At 46.6% G+C, this 19,838-nt stretch overlaps 1 protein-coding gene across 1 annotated transcript in view; it reads right to left on the bottom strand.

Annotated features, from left to right (window-relative positions):
- CACNA1H (calcium voltage-gated channel subunit alpha1 H) overlaps window positions 1-19,838 on the bottom strand; it is a 386,136-nt gene that overhangs the window by 75,536 nt on the left and 290,762 nt on the right. The window contains exons 11-14 of the mRNA XM_083413279.1: window positions 15,163-15,314; window positions 13,397-13,582; window positions 11,358-11,475; window positions 8,318-8,473 (exon numbers count right to left, since the gene is read on the bottom strand). Coding sequence (XP_083269405.1) covers window positions 8,318-8,473; window positions 11,358-11,475; window positions 13,397-13,582; window positions 15,163-15,314 — 612 coding nt within the window. The remainder of the gene's footprint in view (window positions 1-8,317; window positions 8,474-11,357; window positions 11,476-13,396; window positions 13,583-15,162; window positions 15,315-19,838) is intronic.

Genomic DNA, 19,838 nt, shown 5'->3' with positions numbered 1-19,838 from the left:
GAAGGTAAACAGTGTTTTTGTGCATTCGGGCACTCGTTATAGAGTCCTGTTGCACCAGAAGTGGTTTAGTCATGCTGGCCACATGACCACATATCTGCAGACAAACGCCAGCTCCCTCGGCCTGAAGCGAGATGACCGCCGCAACCCCATAGTTGCCTTTGACTGGACTTAACCATCCAGGGTCCTTTACCTTTTTTACCATCCTTTTGTCTTGACTTGCCCTTTGCCCTAAAATTCTGACTTACTTGTCCAGAGCTCCTAATTCCTGGCACCCCTTAGACTCAGCCCCGATAAGGCCCTCTCTCAGATATCCTCCACACTTAAGGGAATCTGCTCTACAGTGGTACCTTGGTTCTCAAACGCCTTGGTACTCAAACAACTTGGAACCCAAACACTGCAAATCTGGAAGTAAGTGTTCCACTTTGCGAATATTTTTTGGAAGCCGAACATGCTCCGTTTTGAGCGTTACGCTTTTTTGCTATTTATTTTGTGTTTTTGCGGCTTTTTTGTTTTGTTTTTGTGACTGTGTGGAACCCAATTCAGCTACTGCTTTCATTTTATGGGTCAATGGTCTTGTTAGATAGTAAAATTCATGTTAAATTGCTATTTTAGTGGTTGTTTTTAAAAGTCTGGAACGGATTAATCCATTTTGCATTACTTTCTATGTAAAAGCACACCTTGGTTTGGGAACGCTTTGGTTTTGGAACGGACTTCTGGAACGGATTAAGTTTGAGAACCAAGTTACCATTGTATTTCCATTTCCCATCTGTAGGTGAAAATGGAACCGATTGTCTGAGATAGAAACAGCCCGAAAACATTCATCCTTCTTACATCCGCCCTCCCCCCTCCCTCCTCTTGAGGACTTGTGTTCCGAAGAGCAAAGCTGTTTCTCATTCTGCACTTGAATCTTTCCGCGGCTAATGCCAATTGAGTATTCTAAAATGGTAAATGGCCGCTCTGTTCTTAAGGAACATGAAAAAGTAATATCTCTCTCCTCTCCCCCCGATGTGATTAAAGCCCTTCTTCTAAGTCATTATTCTTAGCTCAAGCGGGTTGGGTTTAGGTAAGGCTCAACATCATTTCCATACGCTAATGGCTTCATAAAAGCTCCGTGATAAAATATGATATTGAGATCGTTATAATTCTCAGGCTGAAATGGGGATGTAACTCTCACTTAAAACCCCAAATGTCGCCGTGGATTTGTCCTGGGGGGATGTGGACGGGGGTGTGGCTGGATGTCAAAGCAGATCGGAGCCCAGGCAGAGGGACAAAAACAGAAAGGAACAGAGCCTTAGAAGGTCCCAATGTGGTGGAAGGGTTGCAGCTCAGTGGCAAAACACCTGCTTGGCATGTAGAAGGTGCCAGACTCAGTCCCCAGCATTTGTGGCTAGAGCTGTGAAATACCCTCTGTCTGAAATCCAGGATAACTCTGTAGAGAGTTCTGAACTAGATGGAGCAACAGCCTGACTTGGTATAAGGTGGAATGTCCTATACAGTTGTACCTCGGGTTAAGTACTTAATTCGTTCTGGAAGTCCGTTCTTAACCTGAAACTGTTCTTAACCCGAAGCACCACTTTAGCTAATGGGGCCTCCTGCTGCCGCCACGCCACCGGAGTACGATTTCTGTTCTCATCCTGAAGCAAAGTTCTTAACCCGAGGTACTATTTCTGGGTTAGCGGAGTCTGTAACCTGAAGCATCTGTAACCTGAAGCGTATGTAACCCAAGGTACCACTGTATATATATATTATTTAAACCACCCTTCTGTATTCAGAACAATGAGGACTAGAACTTTCTTAGGGAAGGGTTGTAGCTGCAGAAAACCTGCTTTTGCATTAAGAACAGCCCCTGCCATCTTCAGACAGGGCATGGAGGGAACCCGATCCCAAATCCTAGAGCTCCGTTGTGTGACAGGGGAAGGGGTTGTTGGTCAAATTGATTCATATGCTGTCGGAGGGCTTTGTTGTTGTTTTGTTGGGCTGTGAATATTATTATTATTATTATTATTATTATTATTATTATTATTATTATTAATAGTGTTTGCAGGGCAGCGGCTGAAGAAGGAGCCAAAAGGGGTTTCTTGTGTGTGTGATTCTTGTGGCTGATTAGCTGCTTTCCCTGGTCAAAGGTCAGAGGGGGCAGGGTTTCTGTTGAGGCAGGTGATTAGCTGTGGGAGGAGCTTATCAGTGTTTGCAGGGCAGCGGCGCGCGCCTATCGGCGCGCGCAGTTTGAACCATCTTTTAGATTTAGGGGAGCTAGTCTCAAGCCCAACGACACATTCTCAAGATGGAGGGGGAGGGAACAGCTGCAGTCGCCTGCGGTTCCTGCGCAATGTTTGCCATCTTGCCAAAGGTTGCAGGCAGCTTTACGTGCAGCAATTGCATGTTGATTGCCCTCCTAAAAGACAAAGTCCAGCAACTGGAGGAACGTGTAGCTACGCTCCAAAGAATTAGAGAGCTGGAGCTCTTCTTGGAAGCAACAGAGCACACCGTCTCCATCAAGGAGGAGACAGGGGACTCCCCTGAGAAGGAGGCTAGTTCACCAGCACAGGAGCCCGATATGTGGAGAAACGTGACTCAAAGAAGTAGGAGGCCCAGGGTTCGCTCTGATTGTCTAGAAATACACAATCGCTTTGAGGTCCTCTCCCCTAGCATGGAAGACGAAGAGCAGACTCCATTTGAGGATCTCTCCCTCATTACAGTCGATCACGTATATGAAGATGAGCAGCAAAGTCAGTCCTCAGGGAATGTGCAGGCAACCTTGGAACGGACCGCTCACGGAAGAACCCTGACCAAACCTAAGAGAAGGCGTGTAGTGGTGATAGGGGATTCCTTACTGAGGGGAACAGAAGCAGTGATCTGTGGGCCTGACAAGATGTCTCGGGAAGTGTGCTGTCTCCCCGGGGCTAAGATCCAAGATGTAACTGATCGACTGCAAGGAATCATAAAACCCACTGACAAATACCCCTTCCTCTTGGTTCATGTGGGAACCAATGACACTGCAAGCAATAGCCTCCAGAAGATCAAAAGAGACTACGAGGCTCTGGGCAGGAAATTGAAGCAATTAAATGCACAAATCGTCATCTCATCTGTCCTCCCAGTTGAACGACGTGGCCCAGGGAGAGAGAGGAAAATAGTGGAAGTAAACAGCTGGCTTCGCAAATGGTGTAAACAGGAACGGTTTGGATTCTTAGATCACGGACTGCAGTTTCTTGAGGATGGACTTCTGGCAAGCGATGGGCTGCACCTCACAACGGTTGGGAGGAATGTTTTTGCCAAAAAACTAAGAAACCTCATCAGGAGGGCTTTAAACTGACTAATGTGGGGGAGGGAGACAGTGCTCCTGAAGGTAGGAGTCTATTAATTGATGAAGATGATCATCCAAATGTCATAGACCAAATGGAGCAAACAGCAAGCAGACCTAGTGGTGGGAGGAAAAAATCCTTAAATAAGAGACACGGGGGAATGACTAATGGACTTCAATGTCTGTACACTAATGCACAAAGCATGGGAAATAAACAAGATGAGCTTGAGCTCTTGGTACAGCAAACTAAATATGACATAATAGGCATCACTGAAACCTGGTGGGATAAGTCCCATGATTGGAATGTAAAAATGGAGGGATACAATCTCTTTCAGAGAAACAGACCAGACAAGAAAGGAGGAGGAGTGGCGTTATATGTCAGGGATGTGTATACCTGTGAAGAGATCCAAGATTTAGAACCTCAAAGCCAAAGTGAGAGCATTTGGGTCAAAATTAAGGGAGAGAAGAATAATAGTGACCTCATTGTGGGAGTTTACTATAGATCCCCAAGCCAAACGGAGGACATAGATGATGCCTTCCTGGAACAGATGGCCAAGCATGCAAAAGGAAGGGAGATAGTAGTAATGGGGGACTTCAATTACCCAGATATTTGTTGGATGTCAAACTCAGCCAAGAGCATAAGGTCAAACAGATTCCTCACTGGCCTTGCAGACAACTTCATTGTCCAGAAAGTGGGAGAAGCAACAAGAGGAACAGCCATTTTAGATCTGGTCCTAACCAATGTCGATGACCTGGTTAATGGGGTAGAAGTGGAAGGATCATTAGGCGCAAGTGATCATGCTCTTCTGAAGTTTACTATACAACGGAAAGGAGCAGCCAAGCATACTAGGACTCAATTTCTTGACTTTAAGAAAGCCGACTTCATAAAACTTAGGGAAGTGCTGGGTGAGATCCCATGGACAGTAATACTAAAAGGAAAGGGAGTTCATGATGGCTGGGAGTTTGTTAAGAGGGAGATAGTAAAAGCACAACTTCAGGCAATACCAATGAGACGGAAACATGGAAGGTGCCTAAAGAAGCCAGGGTGGCTATCTAAAGAACTTTTAACTGAGTTAAGATTAAAAAAGGATGTGTACAAAAAATGGAAAAGGGGCGAAACCACCAAAGAGGAATTCAAACAAATAGCCAGCACGTGTAGACACAAAGTCAGAAAAGCTAAAGCACAGAATGAACTCAGGCTTGCTAGAGAGGTTAAAAGCAACAAAAAAGGCTTCTATGGGTATGTTCGTAGCAAAAGGAAGAACAAAGAAACAGTGGGGTCACTCAGAGGAGAAGATGGTGAAATGCAAACAGGGGACACAGAAAGGGCTGAACTCCTCAATGCCTTCTTTGCCTCAGTCTTCTCCGATAAAGAAAACAATGCCCGACCTGAAGAATTTGGAGGAAATGATTCAGCAGAGGAAACACAGCCCAGAATAACTAAGGAGATAGTACAAGAATACTTGGCTAGTTTAGATGTATTCAAGTCTCCAGGGCCAGATGAACTGCATCCAAGAGTATTAAAAGAACTGGCAGATGTGATCTCAGAACCACTGGCAGTCATCTTTGAGAATTCCTGGAGAACAGGCGAAGTCCCGGCAGACTGGAGGAGGGCAAATGTTGTCCCTATTTTCAAAAAGGGGAAAAGAGAGGACCCAAATAATTACCGCCCAGTCAGTCTAACATCAATACCAGGGAAGATTCTGGAGCAGATCATTAAGCAAACTATCTGTGAGCACCTAGAAAGGAATGCTGTGATCACCAATAGTCAGCATGGATTTCTGAAAAATAAGTCATGTCAGACTAACCTGATCTCATTTTTTGACAGAATTACAAGCCTGGTAGATGAAGGGAACGCAGTGGATGTAGTCTACCTTGATTTCAGCAAGGCATTTGACAAGGTGCCCCATGATATTCTTGTAAAGAAGCTGGTAAAATGCGGTCTTGACTATGCTACCACTCAGTGGATTTGTAACTGGCTGACTGACCGGACCCAAAGGGTGCTCATCAATGGTTCCTCTTCATCCTGGAGAAGAGTGACTAGTGGGGTGCCACAGGGTTCTGTCTTGGGCCCGGTCTTATTCAACATCTTTATCAACGACTTGGATGATGGTCTCAAGGGCATCCTGATCAAATTTGCAGATGACACCAAACTGGGAGGGGTGGCTAACACCCCAGAAGACAGGATCACACTTCAAAACGACCTTGACAGATTAGAGAACTGGGCCAAAACAAACAAGATGAATTTTAACAGGGAGAAATGTAAAGTATTGCACTTGGGCAAAAAAAAATGAGAGGCACAAATACAAGATGGGTGACACCTGGCTTGAGAGCAGTACATGTGAAAAGGATCTAGGAGTCTTGGTTGACCACAAACTTAACATGAGCCAACAGTGTGACGCGGCAGCTAAAAAAGCCAATGCAATTCTGGGCTGCATCAATAGGAGTATAGCATCTAGATCAAGGGAAGTTATAGTGCCACTGTATTCTGCTCTGGTCAGACCTCACCTGGAGTACTGTGTCCAGTTCTGGGCACCACAGTTCAAGAAGGACACTGACAAACTAGAACGTGTACAGAGGAGGGCAACCAAAATGGTCAAAGGCCTGGAAACAATGCCTTATGAGGATCGGCTAAGGGAGCTGGGCATGTTTAGCCTGGAGAAGAGGAGGTTAAGGGGTGATATGATAGCCATGTTCAAATATATAAAAGGATGTCACATAGAGGAGGGAGAAAGGTTGTTTTCTGCTGCTCCAGAGAAGCGGACACGGAGCAATGGATACAAACTACAAGAAAGAAGATTCCACCTAAACATTAGGAAGAACTTCCTGACAGTAAGAGCTGTTCGACAGTGGAATTTGCTGCCAAGGAGTGTGGTGGAGTCTCCTTCTTTGGAGGTCTTTAAGCAGAGGCTTGACAACCATATGTCAGGAGTGCTCTGATGGTGTTTCCTGCTTGGCAGGGGGTTGGACTCGATGACCCTTGTGGTCTCTTCCAACTCTATGATTCTATGATTCTATGATTCTATGATTCTATTATTTATACCCTGCCCATCTGGCTGGGTTTCCCCAGCCACTCTGGGCGGCTTCCAACCAAAGATTAAAAACACGATAAAACATCAGTCATTAAAAACTTCTCTAAACAGGGCTGCCTTCAGATGTCTTCTAAATGTCAGATAGTTGTTTATTTCCTTGACATCTGATGAGAGGGTGGGCACCACTACCGAGAAGGCCCTCTGCCTGGTTCCCTGTAACCTCACTTCTCGCAGTGAGGGAACCGCCAGAAGGCCCTCGGAGCTGGACCTCAGTGTCCGGGCTGAATGATGGGGGTGGAGATGCTTCTTCAGGTACACAGGACTGAGGCTGTTTAGGGATTTCAAGGTCAGCACCAACACTTTGAATTGTGCTTGGAAATGTACTGGGAGCCAATGTAGGTCTTTCAAGACCGGTGTTATGTAATGTATGTAATAAGGGGGAGCAACACCGGGGTGAAGGTGCCTTCTTTTGTTTGTCCCTGTGCTAGTTTCAATTTGTTGGTTAGTTTTTCCAGTAAAGGCTAGAAAAACGGTTGGGTACCAGTGGTCCATTCCTGGGCCCCCCAAATCTTTCTCACTGGCAATGAAAACTAATTAATGAATAGAAAGAGAACCTACCCAAATGATGCTGTGACAAAAACCTTGCACAAACACTATGTAAAAAATTGAAACTCTACAAGCCCCCCTTCTTTCTCCCCCAACCTCGCACTATCCATAACATTAGTGTCTCACTTCAAATGTAACTGATCTGTAGAAAGGTCTCTATGAACCGAAAGCAGAGATGCTGCATGCAATTTTGTTACCCAAGAAAATCTTTAGTAAAAACAATTAAACAAAAATCCTGGAGAGCTGCTGCCAGTCAGTGCAGACAACACCAAATGTGCCGATGAGGCGGGGTAGAAATTTAACAAGAAATTAAATAAACCACTAGTGCAGCAACCTCAAGAGGGCCAGAGGCTCCTCATCCCCATTGTAGGTCGATTCCCGCCACACCTTGTAGCAGGGAGTTCCACAGTTGCCCGGAATTCTGGACACGTTGGGTAACATCCAGGCTGTAACAACTGCCAGTCAAAACCGCCATCCGAATTGAATGTTTGGTTGGCTCACCGAGCGAAAAGCCAAGTCACCTGCTTGGTGGGTTTAAGGGGTTGGACTGAGGAAGGATGGTGGGAACCTTCCCAAGAAGAGGACAGTATAGATTTAGAACAGCGGCTTGCAGAAGGTCATAGCTCAGAGGCTGCAGAGGGGAGGAGCTGGGAAAAATTGGGAGAGCAGTAGGAAGAAGCTGACAGACTCAGTGTCTCTTGAAAGCATTCCTGAACCTCTCATTCCCAGAACAAGGCATGCCTTGAGAGTAATAGAACAGAAAACTCAGAGGCAGAAAGCACAGATCAGCCGGTGCCGGGGTGATGTCCAATAGGAGGGACCCAGGGGGGTGGGACTTAACTTGGAGCATTGCCGATAACTAAGAGAGACTGCATTCCTTTGTCTCTCTCTGTGAATATTCATCATGAATCTTTATTAAGGTCCAGAGACCCAACAAATCGTTACAAAGCAATGCACAATTCAGACTAGCCTACCTCCAGGTTAAACAAGCATTTTGTTCAAAAGATAAGGATCACTGGTTCTTGCAACCACCAATAAAAACTTCACCACTGCTAATGTTCTAGCGTTTGTCCGGTCTTCCAATAGGAACCTGACACAGTGAGCCTCGGATTTTCCCAAGAAAGGTACCAGCAAGGGTGATATCAGTTCAGCCCTGGCTTGCTCGTATTTCGCACAGTGCAGCAAAATATGTTTTATAGAATCGATGTCTTGAGCACATGAGCAAAGTCTGTCCTGGTAGGGAACTCCTCTCAACCTGCCACTGTGAATATTGAATAAACTACCTGGTAAGAACTCTTCTAGTTTTTTTGCTTCCTGGCACCCTACTGTGAGAGGAATAGGATTCCCTGAAGCCTTGACAGCGCGACTCTTCCCTTACCTCGGCCTGGAAACCCTCCACTAGGATGGCGACCAAGAGGTTGAAAAGGACGTAGTTTCCGAAGGTCATGAGAGCCACGAAATAGAGAGCCGCCCAGGAAGAGGTGGAAGCCATTCCGTTGTACAGAACCACGTTCCAGTCTTCTTGGGTGAGGATCTGCACACAACATGGAGAGAGAGAGAGAGACCAAGGGAACGAGAGATCAGTCCAGAATAGCAGGCTTTTATCTCAGGTGGGGGCTTCTACCACCACAGAGCCTTTTTTGTGGCTACCCCCAAAGAACAAAGAGGTAGAACAAAGGGTACTGGGAACTGAGTTTCCAACTCCTAAAAGTCCCACACAAGAGATCCACAAAACATGTCTTGAAGGGAAAATGTGTTACATGGATTCCCAGAGGGACTCCGTAGCAAACTTTCGCAACGGTAACGTTTAATTTCTGAACTCAGAACTGAAAGGGAAACACTGAGCTCAAAAACTGAAGGCTGCAAAATGAATATTCGCAAAACATTGCCAGGCAACACCTCTAGAAACTCACTACGAACAGGGCAAGCCGAACCATGTCTACTCAAAAGCAAGTCCTGATGAATTTACTCCTTACTCGAAGGGGATTAGAATTGCTGTCTAAATTCCACCCTCCAGCTCTAATCTGAAGGCATGCAGGTGGTCACTTTCTGGGATGAGGAACTGCAATTCCCAGACCTCACTGAGACTCAGGTTTCCAGGAGGATATTGTAGACACAGTGTCTGAAAAAGCTGCTAGAGATCCTTCTGATTGAAAGGATCCATTGCTGGGATTCCCATTGCTGCCAGTCCTTTGCAATACAGTGGTACCTCGGGTTAAGTACGTAATTCGTACCTGAGGTCCGTTTTTAACCTGAAACTGTTCTTAACCTGAGGCACCACTGTAGCTAATGGGGCCTCCTGCTGCCACCGCTGCACGATTTCTGTTCTCATCCTGAAGCAAAGTTCTTAACCCGAGGTACTATTTCTGGGTTAGCGGAGTCTGTAACCTGAAGCGTATGTAACCCGAGGTACCACTGTATATACGAGGATAGCCTGCTGGATCAGGTTAAGGGCCCATCTAGTCCAGCATCCTGTTCTCATTGGGGCCAACTAGATGGCCACTCTGGGCGGCTCCCAACAGAAAATTAAAAACACGATAAAACATCAAACGTTAAAAGCTTTCCTAAACAGGGCTGCCTTCAGATGTCTTCTAAAAGTCAGATAGTTGTTTATTTCCTTGACATCTGATGGGAGGGCATTCCACAGGGCAGGTGCCACCACCAAGAAGACCCTCTGCCTGGTTCCCTGTAGCCTCACTTCTCGCAGTGAGGGAACAGCCAGAAGGCCCTGGGAGCTGGACCTCAGTGTCCGGGCAGAACGATGGGGGTGGAGACACTCCTTCAGATGCTCCCATTAGATGCTCCAATGGGAAACTTGCAAGCAGGCGCTGAGCAGAACAGCACTCTCTCTGCTTGTGATTCCCAGTCAGAGGCAGAAATTTGCCATGGTGGCTGGCAGCCGCTGATTTGGGATATCAGTGGAGGACAAGAACTCTTTGACCTCAATTAGTCCAGCCTCAGCCAAGACAACCGTCTTCAGAACTGCCGCAAAGCTGGAGCGACCCGCAACAGGGTATTGGCCCAGCAGGGAAGCTATGCTGGCTTGATTTAGCAACATGGCTCCCATTAACCTCAGCTACAAGAGCTCAACTCCTTTGCCGGATTTATTTACCCGCAAGATTTGCAGTGACAATAGCGGCGGCACCTCCATTAAAATGAGGCAATGGATGGCGCGAACTGTACAACGCCAATGTCAATTTCTCCCGGCAGTCAATTATTTAATCGCCGTCTCTTGTTTACCGAGACAGGTTGGTCTGAGGCGGGCAGAGCTGGTTGTTTTTCTCGTTCAGGAGAAGCGTTTTTCAAGTTACTTGTCCTCCAAAGGCCATTTGTGACATGAAGTCCGCCCAGATCTTGTACTTGGAAAGACAAAGTCACTCCTAATGAAGCAGGGCAGGTCTGTTTTGCCCACCAGTGTATGAGAACAACAGCTGTGGTAGTTCAGACCAAAAAGATCTGCTTGGTGCAGCAAACAGCTTCTGACTATAGTCAGCCGGGGTCTCTGAGCAGGGCAGGGAAGGCAACAGAGCCCTCTTAGGCTGTTGTTCCATGTCACTATGTAAAGGTAAAGGTAAAGGTAAAGGTAAAGGTAAAGGGACCCCTGACCATTAAGTCCAGTCGTCGCTGACTCTGGGGTTACAAAGTTAATCTTGCTTTATTGGCTGAGGGAGCCGGCGTACAGCTTCCGGGCCATGTGGCCAGCATGACTAAGCCGCTTCTGGCGAACCAGAGCAGCACATGGAAACGCTGTTTACCTTCCCGCCAGAGCGGTACCTATTGATCTACTTGCACTTTGACGTGCTTTCGAACTGCTAGGTTGGCAGGAGCAGGGACCGAACAACGGGAGCTCATCCCGTCGCGGGGATTCGAACCGCCAACCTTCTGATCGGCAAGTCCTAGGCTCTGTGGTTTAACCCACAGCGCCCCCCGCGTCCCCATGTCACTTTTCAACAGAGCCCAGTGACGGAAGCACACAGCTGTATTTCAGAATGGTTTTTATATGTATGTCACTACGTGCACACATATAAAAACCATTCTGAAATACAGCTGCGTGCTTCCGTCACTGGGCTCTGTTGAAAATCAGGAATCAGAAAGTGACCTCTGCAGACAATGGGACAACTCTTTTCTTACCTCTGGCGCTGTGATCTCCTAGGTGACATGGACCCTGTTAGGCATTTGAATATGCATGTGTGCTCCATCCCTTTCCCTCCTTCCTCCCCACCCCTGGGTGCTGGCAACAGATGGGACCGTGAGATATTGTCTGTCTCCTTATGCTTTGTTCTAGATCTTCCGCTCCCTGTTAGTAAAATCTGCTGAAGAACAGCTATGGTGGCTTTCATTGTCCATCTGACTCCTAAAGAACAGCCTCTGAGTGTATCACGTATTTTAGTGGGAAGGTAAAGCCTTTGGAGTCTTACCTGGAACACAGTGACGATAGCCCACAGCAAGGAATCAAAATTCTTCCTATCCGGCATCGTGTCCCCTGTGTCTGTTTTCAAGCCAAACTTGCATCCGAAGAGATGCATGCCAAGAATGCTAGGAAGAGAGAAGGAGAGAGGAAGGAACTTGCAAATAAAATGAAACGTTCAAGGATGCTTTGCACCAATGGTTCCCAACCTTTTCGATATGGGAACCCACAACTCCAAATTTACATAGCATGGTGACCAATTGGTTCAATGACACACCAAGTTTGGACCTCAGGCCTTTGGCAGCTGTCAGGGAACTGCCATCAGCTCGGAGGGGAGAGGTGGAACGGCAGTTGTGTTACAGGAAGCCTCCAAAGATCTTGCGAAGCAGTTCCTCCTCTGGCGAGGAGGAAAGCCCTGACTCCAGTGGAGAGGAGGTGGTGGGACCAGGGGGTGCTAGGGAGAGCCTCAACACTGACACTGAGCAAGCTGGAGAGGAGGGAAGTACCCCTTTGCCAGTGCGCACTCTGCGCAGGAGGTTTGGGTGCAGAGAGGGGAGGAGAAGGATGGGGGTCACACAACTGTTATGCTGGGGGAGGTACAAGGACCGGCCATGCCCAGATTCTGCTAGCGACTGAGCAGACATGGACTTGTGATGCTCTGCACTGTAAATGTTGTTGTTTAGTCGTTCAGTCGTGTCCGACTCTTCGTGACCCCATGGACCAGAGCACGCCAGGCACTTCTGTCTTCCACTGCCACCCGCAGTTTGGTCAGATTCATGTTTGTAGCTTCGAGAACACTGTCTAACCATCTCGTCCTCTGTCGTCCCCTTCTTCTTGTGCCCTCCATCTTTCCCAACATCAGGGTCTTTTCCAGTGAGTCTTCTCTTCTCATGAGGTGGCCAAAGTATTGGAGCCTCAGCTTCACGATCTGTCCTTCCAGTGAGCACTCAGGGCTGATTTCCTTAAGAATGGATGTGTTTGATCTTCTTGCAGTCCATGGGACTCTCAAGAGTCTCCTCCAGCACCAGAATTCAAAAGCATCAATTCTTTGGCGATCAGCCTTCTTTATGGTCCAGCTCTCACTTCCATACATCACTACTGGGAAAACCATAGCTTTTACACTGTAAATAGTTTGTATTAATAATTAAGCCTGGAAAAGACAGGTTGGAGTCTTGCCTGCTTGCTCTCGAGCGACCACACCAGCATCTGACAGCAGCCACTGGTTTCGTGCATTGTAACTATAGTTTTGCCTGTTTTATAAGTGAGATTTGACGCATCCAAGGCAGAAACGAAACAGCCCACGACTCACTTGTATGGGCTTCGAGACCCGCTTGCAGGTCACGTACGACCCAGAGGTTGGAAAATGCTGTTTCACACCAACTTCCACCAGCAAGGCGCATTGCAGGACTGATGGACTACAAACCCCATGTTGCCTCTTCCTTGCTTTCCCCCCATTTTCCTCTGCCTTTGGGTAAATAATTGTTCCGTGCTTCCCTGAAATGCACAAAGCAACTGCTAGATTTTACCATTCCAAATTTTGCAGCGCACCCCTCCAGGAATTTTGCAAACGAAGTTGACGTTTGATGGAGGGAAATGTCAAATAAATAGCTACCGCGCTTTGCATAACAAATGCAAATCGAGAGTTTCTAGCCAATTTGAGGCGGGGGGGGGGGGGAGGACCATTCTCACCCCCATCCCCCTCCCTGTTCTGTTTCCACGACATCCTGGGTTTCAGTTCAGCTGCCTCGATGATGTTTGCCATCGATCAAGAACAACGGAGCAATTGTTTCGCTCTTGTTGTCACTTTGCGTCCTTCATTTGTCTCTGGGGTGGCAGGATCTGGTGGAACAGAGAGACTGAGGAGAGGGGAATCCATCTGCTGAGCCTCCAGCCTGTCAGTCTATTGTGAGTTGAGCTGTCATCCACGCACCGCTCGGCAAAGGGGCACCATTGTCATTCTAATCTAGGCGGCGGCGGAGATGAATGGGAAAAACAAAACGTAGCAATTAACCGGAGAGGAAGGGGTTGCGCATGCATGCTGGCACATACCTGAAGATGAAGATGAAGAGCATGAGGAGCATGCAGAAGGTGGCCACGTTGTCCATGGTCTTCATCAGGACCACCAGCTGGCGTCGGAGAGCGGGCATGAAACGCACCAGCTTAAGGACCCGGAGAAGCCGGAAGGTTCTCAGCACCGAGAGGCCTCCGTCCGATTGGCCAATGATCTCCCAGACGCTGTGGGGTGAAACAAGAAGCTGTCTGAACTTGCATGAATGGCTAGGGCCATAATAACTGAGAGTAGAAAGGCCGGCTGCCTCGGGTGGTGGGTGGTAAGGTAAAGGTAAAGGGACCCCTGACCATCAGGTCCAGTCGTGGCCGACTCTGGGGTTGCGGCGCTCATCTCGCTTTAGTGGCCGAGGGAGCCGGCGTACAGCTTCCGGGTCATGTGGCCAGTATGACTGAGGCAATTCTGGTGAACCAGAGCAGTGCACGGAAATGCCGTTTACCTTCCCGCCAGAGCGGTACCTATTTATCTACTTGCACTTTGACGTGCTTTTGAACTGCTAGGTTGGCAGGAGCAGGGACCGAACAATGGGAGCTCACCCCGTCGCGGGGATTCGAACCGCCAACCTTCTGATCGGCAAGTCCTAGGCTCTGTGGTTTAACCCCCAGCGCCACCCGCGTCCCATGGTGGGTGGTATTATTATTATTATTATTAATTAAATTTGTATGCCCCCCTTCATCCATAGATCTCAGGGCACTCCACAGCATAAAATGACAATATAAAAACCACAAAATACATAATAAGATTAAGAACAAACCAATAATCCTGCCCTCCAGCAACACATTTAAAAAGGATGCCAATCAGCTGAAGGCCTAGGTCAGGGGTCAGCAAACTTTCCCCCTCAGACTGGGGGCTGGACTATATTTTGAAGGGAAAAAATGAACGAATTCCTATGCCCCACAAATAACAGAGAGATGCATTTTAAATAAAAGGACACATTCTACTCATGTAAAAACACGCTGATTCCCAGACCATTTGCAGGCCAGATTTAGAAGGCGATTGGGCGGGATCTGGCCCCTGGGCCTTAGTTTGCCTACCCATGTTCAAGAAATATTTTGTTCCCAATCTCACTCATTTCTGTACATTTCTTATCCTTCTCCACAGCTGGGAAAAGGTTCCCAGAGCAGGTTCCCAATGACCCCTGCACTCAGGCTTACGGTCTAAAAGCCACAGCACAATAGGAAAAAGGGACTGGGAGGGAGGAGGGATAATGGCCTCAGCCCCGTATACCTGAAGGAGCATCTCCATCCCCATCGTTCTGCCTGGACGCTGAGGTCCAGCACCGAGGGCCTTCTGGCGGTTCCCTCATTGCGAGAAGCAAAGCTACAGGGAACCAGGCAGAGGGCCTTCTTCGTGGTGGCACCTGCCCTGTGGAACACCCTCCCATCAGATGTCAAAGAGATAAACAACTACCTGACATTCAGAAGACATCTTAAGGCAGCCTGTTCAGGGAAGTTTTTAATGTAAGACATATTAGTGTATTTTTGGTCTTTGTGGAAGCAACCCAGAGTGGCTGGGGAAACCCAGCCAGATGGGCGGGGTACAAATAAATAATAATAATAATAATAATAATAATAATAATAATAATAATTAAAGTAAACCCATCATTGATTCCAAGCAAGGAAATACAAGTTCTGTCAACATCTTCCAATCAGAAAGAGCATTTGCTTTTGACTGTCTCCAGCCCCAGATTGTATACACAGTCTCTTCCGCTGTGCCTCTGAAGGTGCAGTTAAACAGACCAGCTTACCTGATCACAACAATGATGCCGTCAAAAATGTTGTACGGGTTCTTGATGTATCCCCAGATGCCAAAGGCAAGTAGTTTCAGGAGCATCTCCAGGGCAAACATGCTTGTGAAGACAATGTTGCTGATCTCCAGGGCATTTGTCAACTCGTCCGGCTACGGGAGAACAGGAAACAGCAATGAGCAAAGGGAGAGTGCAGAACTGTTGCCAACATCTCTGTGGTCCCCCGCAGACCAGACCCAGAAGGCATCTCCTACAAAACCACGTAACAATAGTCTTGCTAATTCAGACATTATAGGTTTGATGTTTTGGTTCCTGAAATGGACAAGCGAATGAATCTGGCAAGCCAACAAGCAGGATGGAAAGGAAACAGCCCTCTTCCTTGTTTGTCATAGAATAGAATAGCATATTAACAGATATACTGCTTCTGAACCTGGAGGTTCCATGTAGCTATAATTCCGCATCAGAGACTTTGAACGGTTCCCATAGGCATAGTAAAACATCCACTGATTAGCTGACATTTTCCTAAACACTTGTAGTTAAAAATGTGCAGGTCATGAGGTATTCCACTGCATTTGATTGGGGGAGAGGCTCATTTCAGCCAAAGGACTGTTATTGCCATGTGGACAAAGGCATCTCTGCCTAACGGTAGAGCCGGCCCTACACAAATGTCCAAGTTTGAATGCTGGTGTCTCACTTTGCCTAATGGTAGAGCCGGCTCTATGTAAATGTCCAGGTCTGAATGCTGGTGTCAAACACATCTCACTTTGCCTAACGGTAGAGCTGGTCCTACACAAATGTCCAAATGTGAATCCCAGAGTCAACCATATGTTGTTGGACCTGGAAAAATTGTTATTGGGCGGAAAGTGAAACAAATTATTGAGTGTTTCTTCTCTGGAGTTGATTTACATCTAAATCCACTTCTTTCTTTTTTTGATTCAGCTATATAAAAGATTAGGTCGGCAAAGAGTTTTCAAGAACGATTTAGCAATTTAATTGTAAGAGCAAGAATTGAGCTCCCCTATAAACAGACGTCTCCAGAGGACCCTGGTAATTGAAGAAAAGTTTAAGGGATTGATGATGGTAAAATGAACTCGCGTGATCAGATTGATGGATGGGAGAAAAGAGAAGCTATCTAATTAAAGAGCTTTGCAGGCAGCTGGGACTGTGCTTTGCTCTGTTGGAATGTACACTGCGACCAGAACGCTCTCTTGGAATCAGTGCTGTTTGTGAATCTCTATCCTGTAAATCAACTGCAATTATGTCAGAAAATGAGTTGTTTTTTTTAATGATAAAGATGGATATGCTTAATAAAGAACATCGTTTAGGCACACTTTGCTTTGGGCAAAATCCGGGGACCATTCTGCAACCACAGGGCGAGATTTCCTTGGCTTTACCTTCACCTGGCAGAATCCATTTCACCCCCTACCTCTGCTACAAATCACCTTTAATCCTCACAACAACCCTGTGAAGTAGGTTAGGCTGGAAAAAACGCACAGTTTCCCTTAAGGCAGGACCTTTTGCTTGCTCTGCGACTGAGGTATGGCTCTTCCCTTAATGGAACTGGAAAACGAAGAATGAGGTATAAATACTGTTAAGTTGTGGGTGAACATATCAGACGACACAGCGATTCTTCAAACAGCTCTTGTTTATTCACAGGCCAGAACAGAACTGAACTGAAGGGTTCAGTCAGCCTGCTTATATAGAGCTCCAGTACAACGTAACTGTAACAATTTTCTAAAACTATCCAATCACTGAACGTCACTTTCGATCCCTTATTTGCATAACTACCTACAGTATTCCCCCTGCTGGCCCAGGGTGAGAACTTCAGTACATAACAAATACAGTGGACACTCGGGTTGTGAATGTGATCTGCACGTTCGCAACCAGCAGCATTTGCAACTTGCAGTGGTGTGTCTGCGCATGCGCGGGTTGCGATTCAGTGCTTCTGTGCATTCGGTGCATGGCGGTCCGCAACCCGAAAAAACGCAACCTGAAGCATCTGTAACCTGAGGTATGACTGTATATGAATTGATATAGCAGGAATGTCAGACTAGGACCAGGGATACCAGAGTGCAGAGCCCCCTACTCAGCTAAGAAGCTCACCGTGGGACATTAGGCCAGTCGCTCTCTCTTAGCCTAACCTACCTCACAAGGTTGTTGTGGAGATAAACTAGGACCTTTCCCTCTGTGCACATTCACCAGCACCCTGCCAGTCCTTGACATCTATGCACCATACTGATTTGCACCCAGTATACCTGAAGGAGCATCTCCACCCCCATCGTTCTGCCCGGACACTGAGGTCCAGCTCCGAGGGCCTTCTGGCGGTTCCCTCATTGCAAGAAGCAAAGCTACAGGGAACCAGGCAGAGGGCCTTCTCGGTAGTGGCGCCCGCCCTGTGGAACGCCCTCCCATCAGATGTCAAAGAGTTGTTTACAACTACAGTGGTGCCTCACAAGACGAAATTAATTCATTCTGCGAGTCTCTTCGTCTAGCGGTTTTTTTGTCTTGCGAAGCAACCCTATTAGTGCCTTAGCGGATTAGCGCTATTAGCGGTTTAGCGGCTATTAGCGGCTATTAGCGGCTATTAAAGGCTTAAGGGATTAGCGGATTAACTGCTAAAAGGCTATTAGCAGTTTAGCTGCTTAGAAAAAGGGGGTGGGGAGCGAAAAAAAATCTCAAGACTCTCAAGACATTTTCATCTTGCGAAGCAAGCCCATAGGGAAATTCATCCTGCGAAGCACATTGAAAAACGGAAAACCCTTTCGTCTAGCGGGTTTTCCGTCTTGCGAGGCATTCGTCTTTTGGGGTACCACTGTACCTGACATTCAGAAGACATCTGAATGCAGCCCTGTTCAGGGAAGTTTTAAATGCGTGACATTTTAGTGTATTTTTTGTCTTTCTTGGAAGCTGCCCAGAGTGGCTGGGGAAACCCAGCCAGATGGGCGGGGTACAAATAAATTATTATTATTATTATTATTATTGCCTTAAAGATTTGGGCAGAGACCGCACACTGAGTTCCACTTCTCCATCCTCCAGGACACAGAGTCAGCATGCAGCCACCAGAAGACCTGTGCCCCAGCTCACTTTCCAAGAGAACAGAAGTCTCTCTCGTTTCCACCGTGCATACGGATCTCGGTTGCCCATTTCCGTACGTGACTCATCTCCTGCCTCAAAATAGCTTCCCCTCTCCATTTTCATCACTCATTAGGCAGCATGTTAATAGCCAGGAAATAACGAGAGATCATTATCACATTAGCCAAGATCTGAGAGATGGCGGATCAGGGCGACAAACACAGAGGATCGGAGGAAAAGACACGTTTAATTTGAGAGGAAACACACAAAATGCCACACACACCCCCCCCTGCAAAAGGCAGCAGGAGGTAACTTGGATTAATGCACAGCCCAGAAGAAGAATTTGTCTCCTTAAATTTGTTTTTAATGGAAGTGAGTGGGTTTGATTTATGGGGCTAGTATCGTACTGTACTGTAGCAAAGACCTAGCCATGCACAAAAAATGCAGGCAGAGTGAGGCCTGCATTGCATGTGTAATATCTAAGAGGCAGCTGAAAACATCAAGGTGTACTGGAGCATTTTTAAAGACACACATTTATTATGGAATAAAGTTTGGCAAATGATAGTTCACTTCATCAAATACATAAAGTGTTATCCTGAGTTTGAAGTCCCTCTCTATCTCTCTATCATCTCTATCTCTATCATCTGTCTCAGGATGGCGCTATCTCCCTTTCACATAAATTCAGGACAGATAGAAGAAAGCCCTTCTTCAAACAACAAGAAGCACCAATGAAAGAAGAGTGGCAGACAAAAATGAGGGACTTTGCAAAACTGGCAAAGCGGAAGGGGAAAATCGAAAACCAGCACGATCAAGTATTCCATAAGGACTGGAGTAAATTTATACAATATTTGGAAGAACATTGTAAGCAATTAACATCACTAGCAGGGTTGTCTGAAGACTTGTAATGAGAAATTTTCTCCCTTTTTATATTTACAGTGGTACCTATGGTTAAGAACTTAATTCGTTCTGGAGGTCTGTTCTTAACCTGAAACTGTTCTTAACCCGAAGCACCACTTTAGCTAATGGGACCTCCTGCTGCCGCCGTGCCACTGCCGCACGATTTCTGTTCTCACCCTGAAGCAAAGTTCTTAACCTGAGGTACTATTTCTGGGTTAGCGGAGTCTGTAACCTGAAGCATATGTAACCTGAAGCGTCTGTAACCTGAGGTACCACTGTGTGTGTGTGTGTGTGTCTGTGTGTGTGTGTCTGTGTGTGTGTGTGTGTGTGTGTGTATATATATATATATATATATATATATGAATATATGTGAAAGCCCTTCTTCACACAGTGCATAGTTAAACTATGGAATTCAAACTACACTTCTTAGGATTCCTTTTGGGGGAAAACAAAACTGATTGAAATGGTATGATACAGCATTAAATTTATAGCATAGAATCATAGAATTATAAAGTTGGAAGGGACCCCGAGGCTCATTCAGTCTAGGGTTGCCACACGTCTGGAATTTCCTGGACATTTTCTGATGCTTATTCAGAATCTCCTTTCTTGCAACTTGAAGCCATTGGCTCAAATCCTATCTTCCAGAGCAGGAGAAAACAAGCTTGCTCCCTCCTCCATGTGACAGCCCTTTAGATATTTGAAAATGG

This window comes from Podarcis tiliguerta, assembly GCF_965153285.1.
Source record: "Podarcis tiliguerta genome assembly, chromosome: 14".
NCBI classification, from domain to species: domain Eukaryota; kingdom Metazoa; phylum Chordata; class Lepidosauria; order Squamata; family Lacertidae; genus Podarcis; species Podarcis tiliguerta.
The sequence above is the reverse complement of the archived record's forward strand: the minus strand, read 5'-3'. Positions and strand labels throughout refer to the sequence as shown.